At 39.9% G+C, this 17,586-nt stretch overlaps 1 protein-coding gene across 6 annotated transcripts in view; it reads right to left on the reverse strand.

Moving 5' to 3' along the window:
- ptprk (protein tyrosine phosphatase receptor type K) overlaps positions 1 to 17,586 on the reverse strand; it is a 691,044-nt gene that overhangs the window by 11,303 nt on the left and 662,155 nt on the right. For all 6 annotated transcript variants that reach the window (XM_063034492.1, XM_063034484.1, XM_063034476.1 and 3 more), the window contains 4 exons: positions 17,085 to 17,216; positions 15,371 to 15,496; positions 3,561 to 3,724; positions 985 to 1,120 (listed from right to left, as the gene is read on the reverse strand). In XM_063034492.1, the coding sequence (XP_062890562.1) occupies positions 985 to 1,120; positions 3,561 to 3,724; positions 15,371 to 15,496; positions 17,085 to 17,216 (558 nt within the window). The remainder of the gene's footprint in view (positions 1 to 984; positions 1,121 to 3,560; positions 3,725 to 15,370; positions 15,497 to 17,084; positions 17,217 to 17,586) is intronic.

Genomic DNA, 17,586 nt, shown 5'->3' on the forward strand with positions numbered 1-17,586 from the left:
TGTTACATTTGGTAACCTTCAATTTGCACAAGTCATATTTATGATTTTTGGCAGAATTCTTGCAAACAATTCCAGTATATTCTTTAATTTTTGGTTCTTTTTTATAGTTTCGGCATCTTTTGTTTTGCCTTTCCTCTGTTCTCATTTATCTCCTATTTAAATCTCCTCCATATAGAATAGCTACATTTATCTATCATCTACTAACCGAGATACAGTGCAGAATAGGCTCTTCTAGCCCTTCAAGCCATGCTGCACAGCAATTCTCCAGTTTAACCCTGGCCTAATCAAGGGACAATTTACAACAATCAATTAACCTACCAACCATTATGTCTTTGGACTGTGGGAGGAAACCAGAGTGCCCGGGGGAAACCCACACAGTCATGGGGAGAATGTACAAACTCCTTACGTGCAGTGTCGGCAATTGAACCCAGGTTGCCTGTACTGTAAAGCATTGTGCTAACCACTATGCTACCGTGCCTCCCCATTAACAAACTTCATATTATTCTTCAAGTGCGGTGCCATTTGGTCTTTCTTGATCTTCCTGCCACAGATATTCCTTTTATTTTCTCTCCTCACCTCTTCCTTATCCAGAACTTCTAACCATTGGTTTTCTAACTTTTCCTAATTCTGATGAAAGGTTTTTGACCTGACACTGCTCACCTCCCTACTGACACTACTTGACCTACACAGTACTCTGTGCATTTTATCCAAATGTTTTCAGTCTATCCTGGTCTGCTGCTCTGCTTATTAAACAGACCGTGAGTACCGGTCATACCACAATCTTAACCTTTAATCCAAAGAGAAGTGGTCAGATGTGTGCTAATGCATTCAAAAGTATTGCAGACATTTAAAGTGACAGCAGTAAAACCTCAATATGATTTTAAAGTAATACCAGTAGGCAGAAGTGTACAATTTGTTTATTACATTGGGTTTCATCTATTTTTGTACGTTATAAGGAGAATAAAAGGGAAAATGAATTCTCACCAGGGTTTCCACCATATTTGGTTTGCTGTTTCGAAGCGTCTTTACTCCATGGAAAATGTCGACTACATTTTGCCTTTTGATCATTTCACAAATAATGTTAATGGCACAAAACATTCCACTCCGGCCTCCTCCGTTTCTGAAATGCACCAAGGAGATTCTCAATGTCCCACTTTATTTTCTCGGTGGAATGAAACTGAAATCATGTTTGACAAATTATGCTACAATTCTTTGAGGATGTAACTAAGTAGGTTAAGGGAAATTAAGATGTAGTATATTTGACCGCTTCGTCGAGCACCTCAGCTCGATCTGCCAAAAGCGGAATTTCCTGGTGGCTGAACATTTCAATTCCAAGTCCGATTCCCGTTCCGACATGTCGATCCACAGTCTCCTATTGTGCCAAGATGAGACCTCTCTTAGGGTGGAGGAGCAACACTTTATATTCCGCCTGTGTAGCCTCCACCCTGATGGCATGAATATCGATTTCTCCTTCCGTTCAAGAAAAAGTTCCCTTTCCCTCCCCTCTTCCGCACTCGCTTTTTATCTTTTCTCACCTGCCTACCACTTCCCCTTGGGCCCCTCTTCCTTCCTTATCTCCTCTGGTCCACTATCCTCTCCTATCAGATACCTTCCCTTTACCTTTTCCACCCACCTGACTTCACCTATTGCCTTCCAGCTAGCCTCCTTCCTCTCCCCACACCCTTCTATTCTGGCAACTTCCCCCTTCCTTCTCAGTCCTGAAGACCCAAAACGTCGACTGTTTATTCATTTCCACAGATGCTGCCTGATCTGCTGAGTTCCTCCAGCATTTTGTGTGTGTTACTTTCTCATGTGTTTGAATTTCCAGAAGGCATTTGATAAGATAATTAAAACAAAAGATTACTGCACAAGTGGATAATACATTAGCATGGGTAGAGGCGTGGCTACAGAGTTGGGATAAATGAGTTATTTTCAGAATGGCAATTAGTAATCAATGAGAAAAAAAGGGATCTGTGCTGATGTCTCAACTATTTATAAACTATTTTGTTAACTTGGGTGAAAGCAGAGTTTGTTGATGATATGGATTAGCAGATTTTGAGGAGGCATGAAAATAGTAAAGCTGAAGGTAGTGTTACTGAACAGAAGGACCATGATGTTGCCTGGATTGGAGCATTGAAGATTGGAGAGATTGGATAAGGCTGGGTTTGATAGTGAAGGAGCTTGAGAGGTTCCCAACCTGTGGTCCATGGACCCTTTCCCCAATAGTGTTGCTCCATGGCATATGAGATAGAGGTTCATAAAATAACATAAAGGGCAGATACAGTGACTAGCAAGAATCTTTCCCTGTTGGTGAGGGTATCCAAAACAATGGGTCATGGGTTGAAAATGAGACGCAGGAAGTTTAGAGGGGACCTGAGGGGGAATTTTATCCACACACAGTGTTTGGAATCTGGAAACCACTGCCTAAGGAGGTGAAGGATACAGATACTCTCATCACATTTCAGAAGCATCTAACCAAGCATTTGATTCACCAAGGCACAGAAGATTATGGGCTAAATGCATGTAAACAGGATTAGTACACCTAAGTGCAAATATCGGCATGGACATGGTAGACCAAAAGGCTGGTTCAATTACTTTAAACAGCCTGTAAGAGAAGACAGATAAATTAAATGAATGAGCAAAAAGCTGACAGATGGAGTATAATGTGGGGAAATGTGAAAACATCAAGTTTGGAAGCAAGAATGAAAAAGCTAATATTACTTAACAGAAAGAGATAATAATATGTTGCAGTACTGAGGGACTGAGTACTTGAGCCACAAAAGGTTAGTACAGCAAGTACTTAGAAAGACAAATGAATTGGTATACAAAATTACGAGGGGTATAGATAGGGGAATTAAAAGCAGGCTTCTTTTCTACTGAGGTTGGTTGAGACTACCATGATAAGGGTTAAGGGTGAACGGTGAAATATTTAAAGAGAATGTGAGGGGTAACTTAACTCCGAGACTGGTGAGAGTGTGGGACAAGCTGCCAGCAGAAGTGGTAGATGCAGATTTGATTTTTTTCAGCATTTATGAGAAATTTGGATAAGGGCATTGACGGGAGGGGTATGGAGGGCTATGGTCAGGGCGCAGGTCAATGTCACAAGGCAGAATAATAGTTTGGCATGGATTAGATGGGCTGAAAGGCCTGCTTCTGTACTGTAGTTCTCTTTGTCGCTATGAATGCTGGCCTTTATTGCAAGGAATATGGAGAACAGATGTAGGGAAGTTTTGAGGCAACTTTGCAAGATTTTGGTGAAGTTGCACTGGGAGAACTGTGTACAGTTTTATTTTCATTATCTGAGGAAGAATATGCTTTCATTGTAAGTTCAGTCCATTGATTCTTGGGAAAATGATTTGATATATGAAAGAAGGTTTTGCCTAATTTTAATAAAGTGCAGAAGTTTGAAAAGCGTTTTTTAGTAGCACATGTTAAGATGAAGAGTCTTCGAACTGAAACATTAATTCTGTACTCTCTCTCCCCACCCCAGGGATGCTGAGAGTGTCCAGTATTTTTTGTAAGAGCTGATGAATAAAAACTACCCCTATGGCGTTACTCACAGACAGTGAACAATAGTTCGTCCTTCTCCTTCTTCACATTCTTCTTGCCATTTATCAACCTGGAGAATTAACTTCAAAAATGATCGCTTCGAGGCGGGTATTTCCCTGTGAGCAGCCCATCCCAAGTACTGGAACTGCTGCACCATGAGATAACCTTCCTGTGGCTGAGGATTAAATAAAAAAAAACAGACATTGATGTACCTGCTTCCATATAAAAAAATAATAACTGACTGTTCTCATCAAGGCTAATTCATCTTCCTAAAGTAGCTGTAACTGCCGCCAGCACACAAAAATATAGACAGTGTTGTATTTATGCACATATATTTCCAACATAGCCTTCCCTTCCTACAGCTTTTATTTGTGAAATAATATTTCACACAAGGTGCTGCATTACCGTATATCCAGAGAGAAGAAAACCTATAGTAGGGTGTAATTCTCACTTGGAGAAATACACAGGGTGAACAGCAAAATGTTTCTCCATCATTGCCACCCCAAACCCCAGAAAATCCATCTATCTTGAGGAACAGTATGGTAATTATTTTCTTCCAATTGCTGTTGTGGGGCATGGCTGTAAATTTTAATGTCATAGTATGAAAACTGCAGCCTTAATTTTAGTCAAAGCAGCACCATGCTGAGGTCAGAATACTACTCTGATGTGCATTTGGATATCATTACAGAGCTTTTAGTTAAAGTTAAAGACAATTCAACTCATTGTGCTACAAAGGTATGTTATATAACAGTGAAGCAAGATTACATAGAAAACAAGAGGTCAAGGAATGGAATTTTACAATTAATGACCAAGTAACCCTGCCCAGTAACTGGATTACCCACCAATGAACACGGTGAGTTGAGAAAGTATGTGTTAATTAAGGATTAAAGACATCACTGGCATCATGGTTTGCACCACACCAGCCCAACATCTCTTTTGCCATTACCTCATCTTAGAACTAGAACCAGAATATAAAAGCAAGGATTTAATGCTAAGACTTTACAAGGCATTGGTCAGATCACATTTGGAGTATTGTGAGCAGTTTTGGGCCCCATTTCTAAGAAAGGATGTAGTTGCAATGGAGAGGATCCAGAAGTAGTCCATAAGAATGATACCACGAAAGAAAGGGTTAACATATGAGGAGTGTTAGATGGTTCTGGGCCGGTATTCACTGGAGTTCAGAAGAATGGAGGTGAGGAGGGGAATCTCATTGACATCTACTTAATACTGAAAAGCCTAGATAGAATGGACATGGAGAGGATGTTTCCATAGTGAGAAAGCCTAGGACCAGGGGTCACAGCCTTAAAGAAGAAGAACGTTATTTTAGAACAGAGATGAAGAGGAATTTCTTCAGCCAGAGGTTGGTGAATCTGTGGAATTCATTGCCACATGTGGCTGTGGTAAGTCATTGGGTGTATTTAAAGTGGAGATTGATAGGTTCTTTATTAGTAAGGGCATAAAAGATTACAATGAAAAAGCAGGAGTATGGGTTGAGCGGGATAATAATTAAGCCATTATGGAATAGCAAAATAGACTTGATGGGTTGAATGGCAAATTCTGCTCCTACAATTTATGGTTTATCTTAATTCCAAAAGCTCCTCACATCTATTTTCTAATCCTCCAGGTACTCCCTGCTCACTGGTGTTTTCTCTGAAACAGAACACCAGTATGTTCACCTGTGCAGTCACACCACCATGAACAAGGGCAAATGGTATATGGTTTTGTCTCACATTAATTAAAGTTTATTTGCAATGTCAGCTGTGGTTCAATTGCTTGCATTCTTATCTTTGAGTCGATGGTTTAGTTCTCACCCAGGGATTTGATCAGAAAGATCTAGACTGACATTACTTTGATGTACTAAGGCAGTCTGACATTGTCTGATATATTGAGCTGAGTTGGAATCCATCAACTCCCTCAGCTGGATGCAAGTGATTCCATGTAGGTATTCCACAGAACAGCAGTGTTGTCATCAATGTCCTCCACAACATGCATGTCACTAATCTAAAATAGATAACCCTTTCACTATCACTTTTCTGGTTTACAAAAGCTTTCAGGACATAAATTAACTAGTTTTCCACCATACAACAGTGCCTGCATTTCTAAAATATTTTAATGGCCATGTTTTGAGAAATAACAGATGAGATACAAAGGGCGGGGGGGGGGTGAAACCCAGAGGATGGGCAAGGGGTATAGTCAGAGGGACAGAGGGGACAGACTATGGCAAGTTTCTTCTTTTTTGATTGTGAGTAATATTTAACCTAGCTGTTATCACACTGATAAGGCTGCCAACATTAAAAAAAGTTCAGCAGGATTATAGTTACTCAAGTGGTACATGTACAGTACAACCTATTCAGGTGATTCCGCAGCTGTATTTCATTGGGAGTTTGAGGAGATTTGGTATGTCACCAAAAACACTCACAAATTTCTACAGATGTACTATTGAGAGCATTCTAACTGGCTGCATCACCATCTGGTAAGAGGGGTGGAATAGCTACAGCACAGGATCAAAATAAGCTGCAGGGAGTTGTAAACTTAGAGAGCTCCATTAGGGGCACTAGCCTCCATGGTATCCAGGACATTTTCAAGGAGCAATGCCTCAAAAAAGCAGCATCCATCATTAAGGACTCCCATCACCCAGGTCATGCCTTGTTCTCATTGCTACCATCAGGAAAGAGATACAGAAGCCTGAAGGCACACACTCAACAATTCAGGAACATACAGGTGTATAAGATGATGACAGGCATTGCTTGTGTGATGGTTTTGTCCCAAGGCTGAAAGGGCTAATACGAGGGGGCATAGTTTTAAGGTGCTTGGAAGTATGTACAAGGGGGATGTCAGAGGTAAGTTTTTCACACAGAGAGTGGTGGGTGTGTGGAATGCACTGCCAGTGAAGGTGGTAGAATCAGATACAATAGGATCTTCTAAGAGACTCTTAGATAGGTACATGGAGCTATGGAGTAGGGTAATTCAAGGTAGCTTCTCTAGTAGGTTAAATGGTTGGCACAACATTGTGGGCAAAGGGGCCTGTAATGTGATGTAGATTCTCTATGTTCTATGTTCTCTAACAGCGTCTTCCCCTCTGCCATCTGGTTTGAATGGACATTGAACCTATGAATACTACCTCACTACATTTTTATTTCTATTTTTACACTATTTATTTAACTATTTTACATATGAATATATATTTACTATAATTCAAGTTTTTTTCTCTATTATCATGTATTGCATTGCACTGCTGCCACAAAATCAACAAATTTCATGATATACGCTCATGATATTAAACCTGCTTCTGATTCTGCAAAGGTTAAAACAGCAAAGTCTGGAAGCCTATCATTATTTTGAACCCACCAGGTGAAGTCATTCTAATGTGATGCAATTTTTTCTTTCCCAGACAAATAGGAATGAAGGAAATTTGCTCATTTTATCAGAACAACAAGATCCCGTCCATCACTGAATGGGAAGAGGGAAATGAACTAGGCAGAAATGAAAGATTTCACTCTGTCATTGAATGCATCTTGTGTGTGTTGCTTAGATATCCAGCATCTGCAGAATGTCTCACCACTGACTGCATTGACAAGGTCAAACTATATTTCTGTCACAGAGCCTCACATATGCCCTCAAGAAATATTAGTTATCCACATTTGATTTACATGATATATTCCCTGTCCAAAGATCATGGTTGGTCTTGATGAAAAAATCCATGTAATTTAAATCTGTCTACTGGTTATACATCAGCCAATGTTCATTCATGGAGAAGGCAAATTAACCTAGGAATGTCACAGCAGAGAAAAACCTTGTAAATCATCTAAATTTGCACACAATTTGGAGGAGACTTCACTGATTACTAAGCGTGTAATCCATTCTAGCTCCGGCAAAGATTTATGCTGTAAATTGTTCAGCTTTCCTGAGATTAGCTGACTTTGCCTCATTGAATGTCAACACTCCCTTATTGGAATTAAATGGTAATGAACGCGGTAACTGCCAAAAATCTTGAAGCCACCCACCACTGCAAGGATCTAATGATATCTTTATTTTTTCTTGACGTATTGTCATTTGGTCCTTCGGAACACCAAGCAAAATAATGGCAACAAACCGAAATGCACCTGTTTGAGAGTTGATGAATTTTCATTCTATTCCCACCCTCAGCTCCATATCACCAGTAATAATTTTCAGCTACGTTACACAAAGAAGTTTTCCATCCTTGTGTAAAATCTCGTGATGACAACTGTAAATCCTTACTGTGGTACTGTGCAAAGGTTTTATATATATCTATAGAAGTTTTTTATATATATATATATATATATGTATGTATATAAATATGAACGTCGAGAGGTGGGAGGACATCACAAGCGATCGCTCTCACTGGAGGCTGGAACTAGGCAGAGGTCTAAAAAGAGGAGAAGAGAAGCTGAGGCTTGCTGCTGTAGAAGTGGCAGGGACAGGGAGGCAGGTAGGCATAGGTGCTGACACACCCAGCCCTGGGACACCAGGCAAGGTATTTGACTCCAAACAACTGGTTTATTGATCGTTACAGAATGTCTCTCTGGTGCCTTCCGCTCCCTCCAATCTCCCTTCCCCTTTTCCCAACTGTGATTCCCCTCCCCTACCCGCTTCCCACTCTCACTCCACAACAGAGACCTATATTATATTTCGGCCCAAAATGTCAACTTTTTGCCATAGACACTGCCTGGGCTGCTGAGTTCCTTCAGCATTTTGTGTGTGTTACCCATATTAGAATCAGAGTTACCATCGCCCACATACGTCATTTTTTTTTGCAGTGGCAGTACAGTGCAATACATAAAATTACTACGGTACTGTGCAAAAGTCTTAGTCATAGACATGTGCCAAGGACTTTTTTGCACAGTAATGTTTTGTGATTTTCATCTCAACAAAGTCTGAAATGTAAATTGTATAAGTATTTAGAGCATTTTCTGCTTCTACTGAAGATTTCCAGCAAACACAGCATTTCGCTTTTGTATAAATTCGGTGATGGAAGGCTTGTGGTCCAGTACTTCCACAATCAATAAAGAGTGATTATATCTGTCAAGAGTCATACACCCTCATAGCTCATGTGTATCATTGGCTCATCTTCTTTCTCTTGACTTGCTGTTCCACTGGGACTGCCACTTTCTACACTGTCATTTCTCATACAAAGATACCTTATTCATCCTTGTTTCCAGGGAGTAAAAGCAATATTTTAAACCTGACCTGTCTGGCTTCTCAGCATTTTACCTTAACATTCTGTTGTGATTTTGAAAGAAATTTATCCTGATAAACTCCTGCTACACTGATTTTTTAGATCACTGATTTTACTTCTTTTTGATTAAAAATAGTGTGCTTTGTTTCCTTCTCCCTCATGTTAACTTCTTCATTCTTCCTGCACAAATTTCTATTCTTTCCAAACAATTTGTAAATTGGATGAGGGATGACATACAAATATAATACAATAAAATCATTAAATTTATTATTTCATAATGTCAGCAAATTAAAAATTCTCCACAATTTTATTTTTCTTTGTAAACCAGCGTAGCACAGTACTGTAGTGGTTAGCACAATGCTTTACAGTACAGGTGACATAGGTTCAATTCCCAGCGCTACTTGTAAGGAGTTTGAACATTCTCCCATGACCACGTGGTTTCCTCCCACAGGTCAAAGATATACCACTCAGAAGGTCAATTGGTCTTTGTAAATTTTCTCATGATTAGACCAGGATTAAATGGGAGATTTAATCCAGTAATGGGTGGTGTGGCTTGAAGGGCCAGAAGGGCCAAAAGGGCCCTTTATCACAATAAAGAAATAAACAAGGCTAGGGCAACTTTTGTCAAAACAACAATTGTAGGCCTAAAGAAGAGACCAACCAGTTGTCCTTTCGAAAATTTTGAGGTGAGCATTCACAGCACTTTCTGCTTCCCCGATAGTTTGCAGAATACACTATATTTTATCATTGATTATTACAAATATTATTAACCATCATTGTTAATTTGGATTAACTAATTTAGTTTTCCCAAGATTCATATGGATTTTGCATTGGACTCTGATAGTCAATTTGTACATACTCAAGAGCACCATGAAGCTACATTCACCAGATGGATTGCAATGGTTCAAGAAGGTGACTATCACCTTCTCAAGAGCAATTAGACAGAAGCAATAATTGCTGACCTTGCTACTGATGCCTTAATCATGATAACAAACAAAAGACTTTCCAAGATTTGCTTAGAATCTGCAGATCTATCAGTATCTGCCTTGAACACACTCAGTGATCAAGTTGTCACTTAGACTAGGGAATTCCAATCATCCCCGATCTTCCAGTGAAGAAATTACCCCTCACCTTGGTCCTGAATGGCTAACCACTTATTTTGAGTGATTCTTGGTTCTAGATAATCTAGGTAGGGGAAAAATCATTCCCCTTTTCAATCCTCTCAATCCCTTAAAGTATTTTGAATGATTCAATGAGTTCACCCCTCATTCTTCTAAACTCCATCAATGTATTAGTATATTCTCTCCACAGAGAATTGAAATGTATAGTAATTTTTCAAAAAATGCCTTGCACTGTTCTGCTGCCCCAGAACAACCTATTTCACAACATTACAGTGATATAAACCTGATTTTCATTCTATATAGCGTAAGTTTCCTCAATTTGATTAATTACCCCCAGAGGTCTACAGAACTGAGTTCCTGGATAATTAAACTAATCTCAGCAATTCTGGGTTAATCCAAGCACAGAGAGAAATTCTGCTGCTACTAATTTCATTGTATTGATGATAATAGAATATGGTTTTCCATCATGACTGTGGCAAAATCCAGACCTGTGAAACTGGTTCACTGGATCTCCCTCATCCAATTACAGATGAGAGAATAAATTAATTGGATTGTATTCACTACTGAATTCCACACTAATAAAGCACATTTGATGGGAAACAAAATTACAAAATTAATTTAATTGATCCAAACTACTGAGTCACACATAATGTTTGATTCCAATGAGTTAAATGAATTCAGTAAATTTGATTCATTGAGATAATAATGAAATAACTACACCACAGTTAGACATGAAGAATTTATTAAAAAAATTAAACAGATATATTGCCTGTCTTCAGTGTAGGTTAATTTCATTAATTCACGGCACAGAATGAGTATCATAAAACCGTAAGAAATAGGAGCAGAATTAGGCGATTTGGCCCATCGAGTTTTCTCTGCCATTTCATCCTGGCTAATTTATTATCCTTCTCAACCCCATTACATTTGTGTAGCTTCAATATCATATAAACTGAGGCTATACAAACATATTGCCCAGTTCAAGGAGTTTATTCACCCCCAATGTCATGCAAAATCAAGCCGGAGTGTGAAGTGTAGGTTTGCCAGTACCATCAGCCTCCAGCAAAGAAATAAGTGGAACCCTCCAACTTTTGAAGGTGCAGAGCATCAGCAACCATTGTGAATAGTGCAGAGAAGGGTCTATTATTGAACGTTGACTGAAGAGCGAAGAAACTGTTTCCTGGGGGATGTAGCAGAGGAAGAGATGCCCCAGATGAGGAATGAAGTGGTACTAAGTACCCTCATGGCATGGTGTGCTGAGGTACTATGCTAATGCCATGAGACTAGCTCAGAAGAGCAAGTATGGAAGGAAGGAAGAGATTGTTACAGCAATTAGGAGCAGTTGAGATGCATATCAATTATAGTCCAACTGTTCAAACGTGTCAAATATATTCCATTTCACTGTTGTGCTCCAGTAACAAATTATACATACACTTCTTGGGATCTCCATTTAAATAGGTATTTCTGTGACTTAAAATGGATGTAACAGCAAAAGTAATTGGTTGAACAGAACAGTTATGTAATAGAAATTAAATGATGTTCAAGGACCTTTTCTGATTATAATTGTGTTTTAAAATTCTGGCCCCATCACATTTCTGCTCTCATCAGCCTACAAAGTAAATTTGAATCTGATGGCAACAATTTGTTCTTTTGACTTTCAGAAATGATTATGAAAAGAAAATGGGTATTTAGTATTTCCCCAGACACAGACTCCTCCAGCTACTAAAACCTCCTCTGCATGAAGACGCATGAACTTGTGTGGCCACTAGTCACTACTCTATGCTTAAAACAAACAGTTTTTAAATAGCATCAGTTGTCTTATGCTTGTGCTCAAAAAATCAGTGCTTTTTGTCACTAGTAGTTGGCAAGAAATAAACAGGAAGACAATTTAGATTTGTTTTGCTCACTGTGTTTTCAAAGCATTCAGGTTTAGAGATGTCAGAAACAGCTGGGGGCAGGGGTTGAAAATGAAATGAGAATTTGAAGATATCGACAATCATCTTGAATGTTACAATGAAAATGAAGATCTGGAGGATGCAATTGTCAAAAGCATTGCATGAAGGCAGTCTATTATCTGCACTAGGTGTCTGTGCTAATTTTGTTCATTTAGAGTCAATCAAAAGAATATGGCAGTGTGATTGTTGTCCACTGTATCCAACAATGACAGTGAAACAACAGGAATTCTGCAGATGCTGGACATTCAAGCAACACACATCAAAGTTGCTGGTGAACGCAGCAGGTCAGGCAGCATCTCTAGGAAGAGGTGCAGTCGACGTTTCAGGCCGAGACCCTTCGTCAGGACTAACTGAAGGAAGAGCTAGTAAGAGATTTGAAAGTTGGAGAGGGAGGGGGAGATCCAAAATGATAGGAGAAGACAGGAGGGGGAGGGATGGAGCCAAGAGCTGGACAGGTGATTGGCAAAAGGGATACGAGAGGATCATGGGACAGGAGGTCCGGGAAGAAAGACGGGGGGGGGGGCGGGGGAGACCCAGAGGATGAGCAAGGGGTATATTCAGAGGGACACAGGGAGAAAAAGGAGAGTGAGAGAAAGAATGTGTGCATAAAAATAAGTAACAGATGGGGTACGAGGGGGAGGTGGGGCATTAGCGGAAGTTAGAGAAGTCGATGTTCATGCCATCAGGTTGGAGTCTACCCAGACAGAATATAAGGTGTTGTTCCTCCAACCTGAGTGTGGCTTCATCTTTACAGTACAGGAGGCCGTGGATAGACATGTCAGAATGGGAATGGGATGTGGAATTAAAATGTGTGGCCACTGGGAGATCCTGCTTTCTCTGGCGGACAGAGCGTAGGTGTTCAGCAAAGCGGTCTCCCAGTCTGCGTCGGGTCTCACCAATATATAAAAGGCCACATCGGGAGCACCGGACGCAGTATATCACCCCAGTCGACTCACAGGTGAAGTGATGCCTCACCTGGAAGGACTGTTTGGGGCCCTGAATGGTGGTAAGGGAGGAAGTGTAAGGGCATGTGTAGCACTTGTTCCGCTTACACGGATAAGTGCCAGGAGGGAGATCAGTGGGGAGGGATACCTGTGCGGGAGAGTTTTTAAAGTGGAAAAGCCATTGCACTGGGACAGTTCCACTCTCTTGACCTCAGAAGTCTAGGTCCAGTGGTACAAGTAGTTATCAAAAACCAGGGTCTTCCTTGGTCGCTGAGGATAAACATGATTTCTCCTGTGCCTATCATGCCTCCTACTCTCCATGAAATGTTGCAGGACCACCTTCTTGGCCGTTGGATCTCACTGCTGATCTCATCCACCCAGTCCACCAGAGCTAACATCACATGCTACAGCAGGCATGTCTCTATCCTACTGGGGTATGAGGCTCACTGGCTATCCTCAGCTAGTTTAATCCACCAAAGTAGAGCACCAGGGTGTGGCCGCTGAATGTCTGGTGGGGACCAAAGGTGAGTCAGCTGCCCCAGAATGGACACAACTAGCCCCTTCACCAATGTTGATGCCCCTCCCTGGACACCCCATACACAGTACTATACACTGGATGAATTCCTCTGTCAATAACTATTAAGAACTAATACAGAGTTTTATAGCACTGTAGTAGCATTGTTCTAATTTGTTCTGCATTTCATTTAAATACCTAAGTTGTAACTCAGTTAAATGCTAAATTGTGTTTTTTTTAGTATCTTTTTAACTATTTCCAAGAAACTTTGGCTAACTGGGGAAGCTATTTAATTGTGCCAAAATGTACTGGTCCTGATTTGTCCCAATTAACTGGAATAAGAACATAAGAAAAGGAGCAGGAGTAGGCCATCTGGCCCATCAAGCCTGCCCCGCCATTTAATAAGATCATGGCTGATCAGTAAACTCAGCTCCATCTACCTGCCTTTTCCCCATAACCCTTAATTCCCTTACTATGTAAAAAACCTATCTAACTGTTTCTTTATATATTTAGAGAAGAAGCCTCAACTGCTTCCCTGGGCAGAGAATTCCACAGATTTACCACTCTCTGGGAAAAACAGCTTCTCCTCATCTCTGTCCTAAATCTTCTCCCTTGAATCTTGAGGCAATGTCCCCTAGAATCCACTATATTATGATTTTGATTTCTTTTTTCTAAACAGTGTATTGGTTAAAATTATCGATTAGGTGACACAAAGGTAGATGTTTACAAAAACTAATTTCACTGCAAAAATTTTAAATGCACAAACTTAATACAATGCTTCTATTGAAAGGTAAGACAAATAGCTTTGCATCAAAAGCATTTGAAATACGTTTTTAAAATACCAATGGCAGAAATTAATCCCATCTTTAACCATATCTTTATCATTTTTGTTGTCTGTGAAGTGTCAGGTGCTTCATGGAACAACAAATCTAAAGAAAAATGTAATTTGTTCTATCCGTAATGCAAAAATGTATCATAAGACCATAAGACATAGGAGCAGATTAAGGCCATTCAACCCATCAAGTCTGCTCTGCCATTCCATCATGGCTGATCCCGGATCCCACTCAACCCCAAACACCTGTCTTCTTGCCATATCTTTTGATACCCTGACTGATCAGGAAATGATCAGCGTCTGCCTTATATATACCCACGGACTTGGCCTCCACCGCAGTCTGTGACAGATTCCACAGATTCATTACCCTCTGGCTAAAAAAAAAAATTCCTCTTTACCTCTGTTCTAAAAGGCCGCCACTCAACTTTGAGGCTGTGTCTCTACTTCTGGAAACTTCCCCTCCACATCCACCCTATCTTACAACATTCAGTAGGTTTCAATAAGACAGAACATAGAACAAAGAAATCTACAGCACATTACGGGCCCTTCAGCCCTCAATTTTGCACCGATCACGTAATCTACTCTAGAAACTGCCTAGAATTTTCTATTTTTCTAAGCTCCATGTACCTATCTAAGAGTCTCTTAAAAGACCCTATTGTATCCGCTTCCACCACCGCTGCCAGCAGAGCATTCCACGCACCCACCATTCTCTGTGTGAAAATCTTACCCCTGACATCCCCTTGATACCTATTTCCAAGCACCTTAAAACTATGCTCCCTCGTGTTAGCTAATTCAGCCCTGGGTCAAAGCCTCTAGCTATCCACACAATCAATGCCTGTCATCATCTTATACAGCTCATAAGATCCCCACGCATTCTTCTAAATTCCAATGAGTGCAGGCGCAAAGCTGCCAAACATCCTCATATGTTAACCCCTTCATTTGCAGAATCATCCTCGTGAACCTCATGTCTACCAAAAACAACCTTTCATATATTATCAGTATTAAATGGACAAATATTTACTTTCAAATAATCCTCATGGATTTATAATTATTATCATTTGATGAGTGCAGAGAATTGGGATAAGAAGCATGTCTGCACAGGAAAAGACTTCATTGTTGTTGAACTTGATTGAAATGAAAGGAGGAGGGTGGCGAACATGAAAAGCTCAAAATAATAAAACTATTTGGCCAATAAAGAGCAATAAAAGTAGCTTAACTTTAGTCAAGTTTCTTAGAAAAACATGGTCTGCAAAACACTTACCCTTGTAAGATTGCATATCCTGAAGAGCCGACTTACTAGATCACAATCCATCGAACAAGAAACGCAGTCAACTTGAATAGGCCCATATCGAAGTGTCCCCTCTTCTGGCCAATACTGTGGGCATCCCTAAGTTACCAAAACATATTTATACTCTATGAGATTTTGTGTGCATGGTGAAGAAGCATATCAATATATAGCTCATGTGGAAGCTAAGGGCCATTCACCACTTGTCCACTCAACTATCTGCTCTCAAGTTTCACAACATACGTCATCTGTGGCAGAATTTCGGCTTGTTTCTGGATTTTTGGTTTATCATTCTGGTAACTTAACCACAGTACCACCAAATGCTCAAAGAAGGTTGACAAATAATACTGTTATTCACAATATGTTCCATTTTGTCCACAAATAATCTCAAAATGAACAGAGCATAGTGCAAATATGAGAGTAGACAACTTTGCTCAGGTTTACCCAAAGTAACACCAACATGGGGACCAGGGTTGAGATGTACACTGTTTGTGTCAAGGCTGAATTATTTATTGGTTATAAAACTCTGTGTAGGGCCAGGTGGTCGAAATTAACAGTAAATCAAAACTACATTATAAACTGAGTTAATAAAAGTAAATGTTCCAAAAGCAACAACAGACCATTGTAGTAACGCAACACAAATAAGCGACTTTCAAACTTGTGGGTAAACAGATTCATGCAAACTTAATAATTTTGCATGGAAGTTTCATTATGAGCATAAATTCTGACAATACACCTCCTCTGGAAACAAATACGTAAATGAAGTGCTTAAGTTGATAAAATCATATTTCCTCATAAATCATAATGTAGAAAATTAGTATAACAAATACATCGGATATTTACTCAATAACTATTCTGGGACTGGAGGACCTGAATTATAAGGAAAGATTGAATAGGCTAGGACTTTATTCCTTAGAATGTAGGAGATTGAGAGGGGATTTGATAGAGGTATACAGAATTCTGAGGGGTATAGACAGGGTAAATGCAAGCACACTTTTTCCACTGAGGTTAGATGGGACTACAACCAAGGGTCATGGCTTAAGGGGTAAAGCTGAAAAGTTTAAGGGGAACACGAGGGGAAACTTCTTCACTCAGAGGGCCATGAGAGTGTGGAACGAACTGCCAGGTGGTGCACGCAAGCTCAATTTCACTGTTTTAATGAAGTTTCCATAGGTACATGGATGGTAGGGGTACAGAGGGTTCCGGGCCTGATGTAGGTTGATGGGAGTAGGCGGGAAGTAAGTAGGCCGAAGAGTCTGTTTCTGTGCTGTACCTCTATGATCCTTAACAGTTCAGAAGGGATTGATTTTGGGTAGCACACTCAAATAATATTTTATTAAAATTGTAGTAAAAACTCTTCTCATTCAGAAGCGCATATGTCAGATCTATATAACTTGTAGAGCCATAAATTCACCTACAAATCACATTTTCGTGATTGACCAGCCACTTTAGGAGGCAAGAAATGCTAACAAGAGCAAAAACAATTGGGCATGTTATTAATGTAAAATACTTAAGCTGAGCTCCCTGCATCACATGTTTTACTCATCAGGAAAATTAATCCAGTCTATACTCATCTGGGTGGCTAAAGCTTCTAAATTATACACCAGTAACACTTCAATGGTGATAAAGCTGAAAAATGCATGGGTGAACATACTAACAATATCATCATCTTCAGAAAGACTGTAGCTACCTGAACAAGGTCCAACTCATTCAGCATGACAACAGAAGTGCAGCCATAATCATAGACCAGTCTCCAGAAATCTTTGACTGTGTTTGGTAAAGGATGCTGTGTCACGATAAAGGCAGCCGGTTGTCTGTAGCTCTGTAAGGATAGAAACACCAAAAACTTAAGTGATAAAATTGTTCAGCTTAGTTTTGTTTGCTACACAGTTGGTAAACTTAAAATATGCTGATTTAAAACTGACTGCAGGTTCAGTCTATTGTTTTGGCCATATTCCTTAAAGTGTTTTCAATGCTCTGACAGCCGGAAGCCATGCAAGTACAGCTTGCTACAATTTGCTCTTCAATCATAGATTAACTCATTTCTCTGCTTTTCATTTTAACAGATGAAACCAAAGTCCCATTGATTGAGCAGTCACTTTAGAACAGAGATGAGGAGGAAGTTCCTTACCCAGCAGGTGGCAAATCTGTGGAATTCATCACTGTGAAGACTATGAGGGTTTCTGGGTAAA

The sequence above is a fragment of the Mobula hypostoma genome, chromosome 2 (genome assembly GCF_963921235.1).
Source record: "Mobula hypostoma chromosome 2, sMobHyp1.1, whole genome shotgun sequence".
Classification (NCBI taxonomy): Eukaryota; Metazoa; Chordata; class Chondrichthyes; order Myliobatiformes; family Myliobatidae; genus Mobula; species Mobula hypostoma.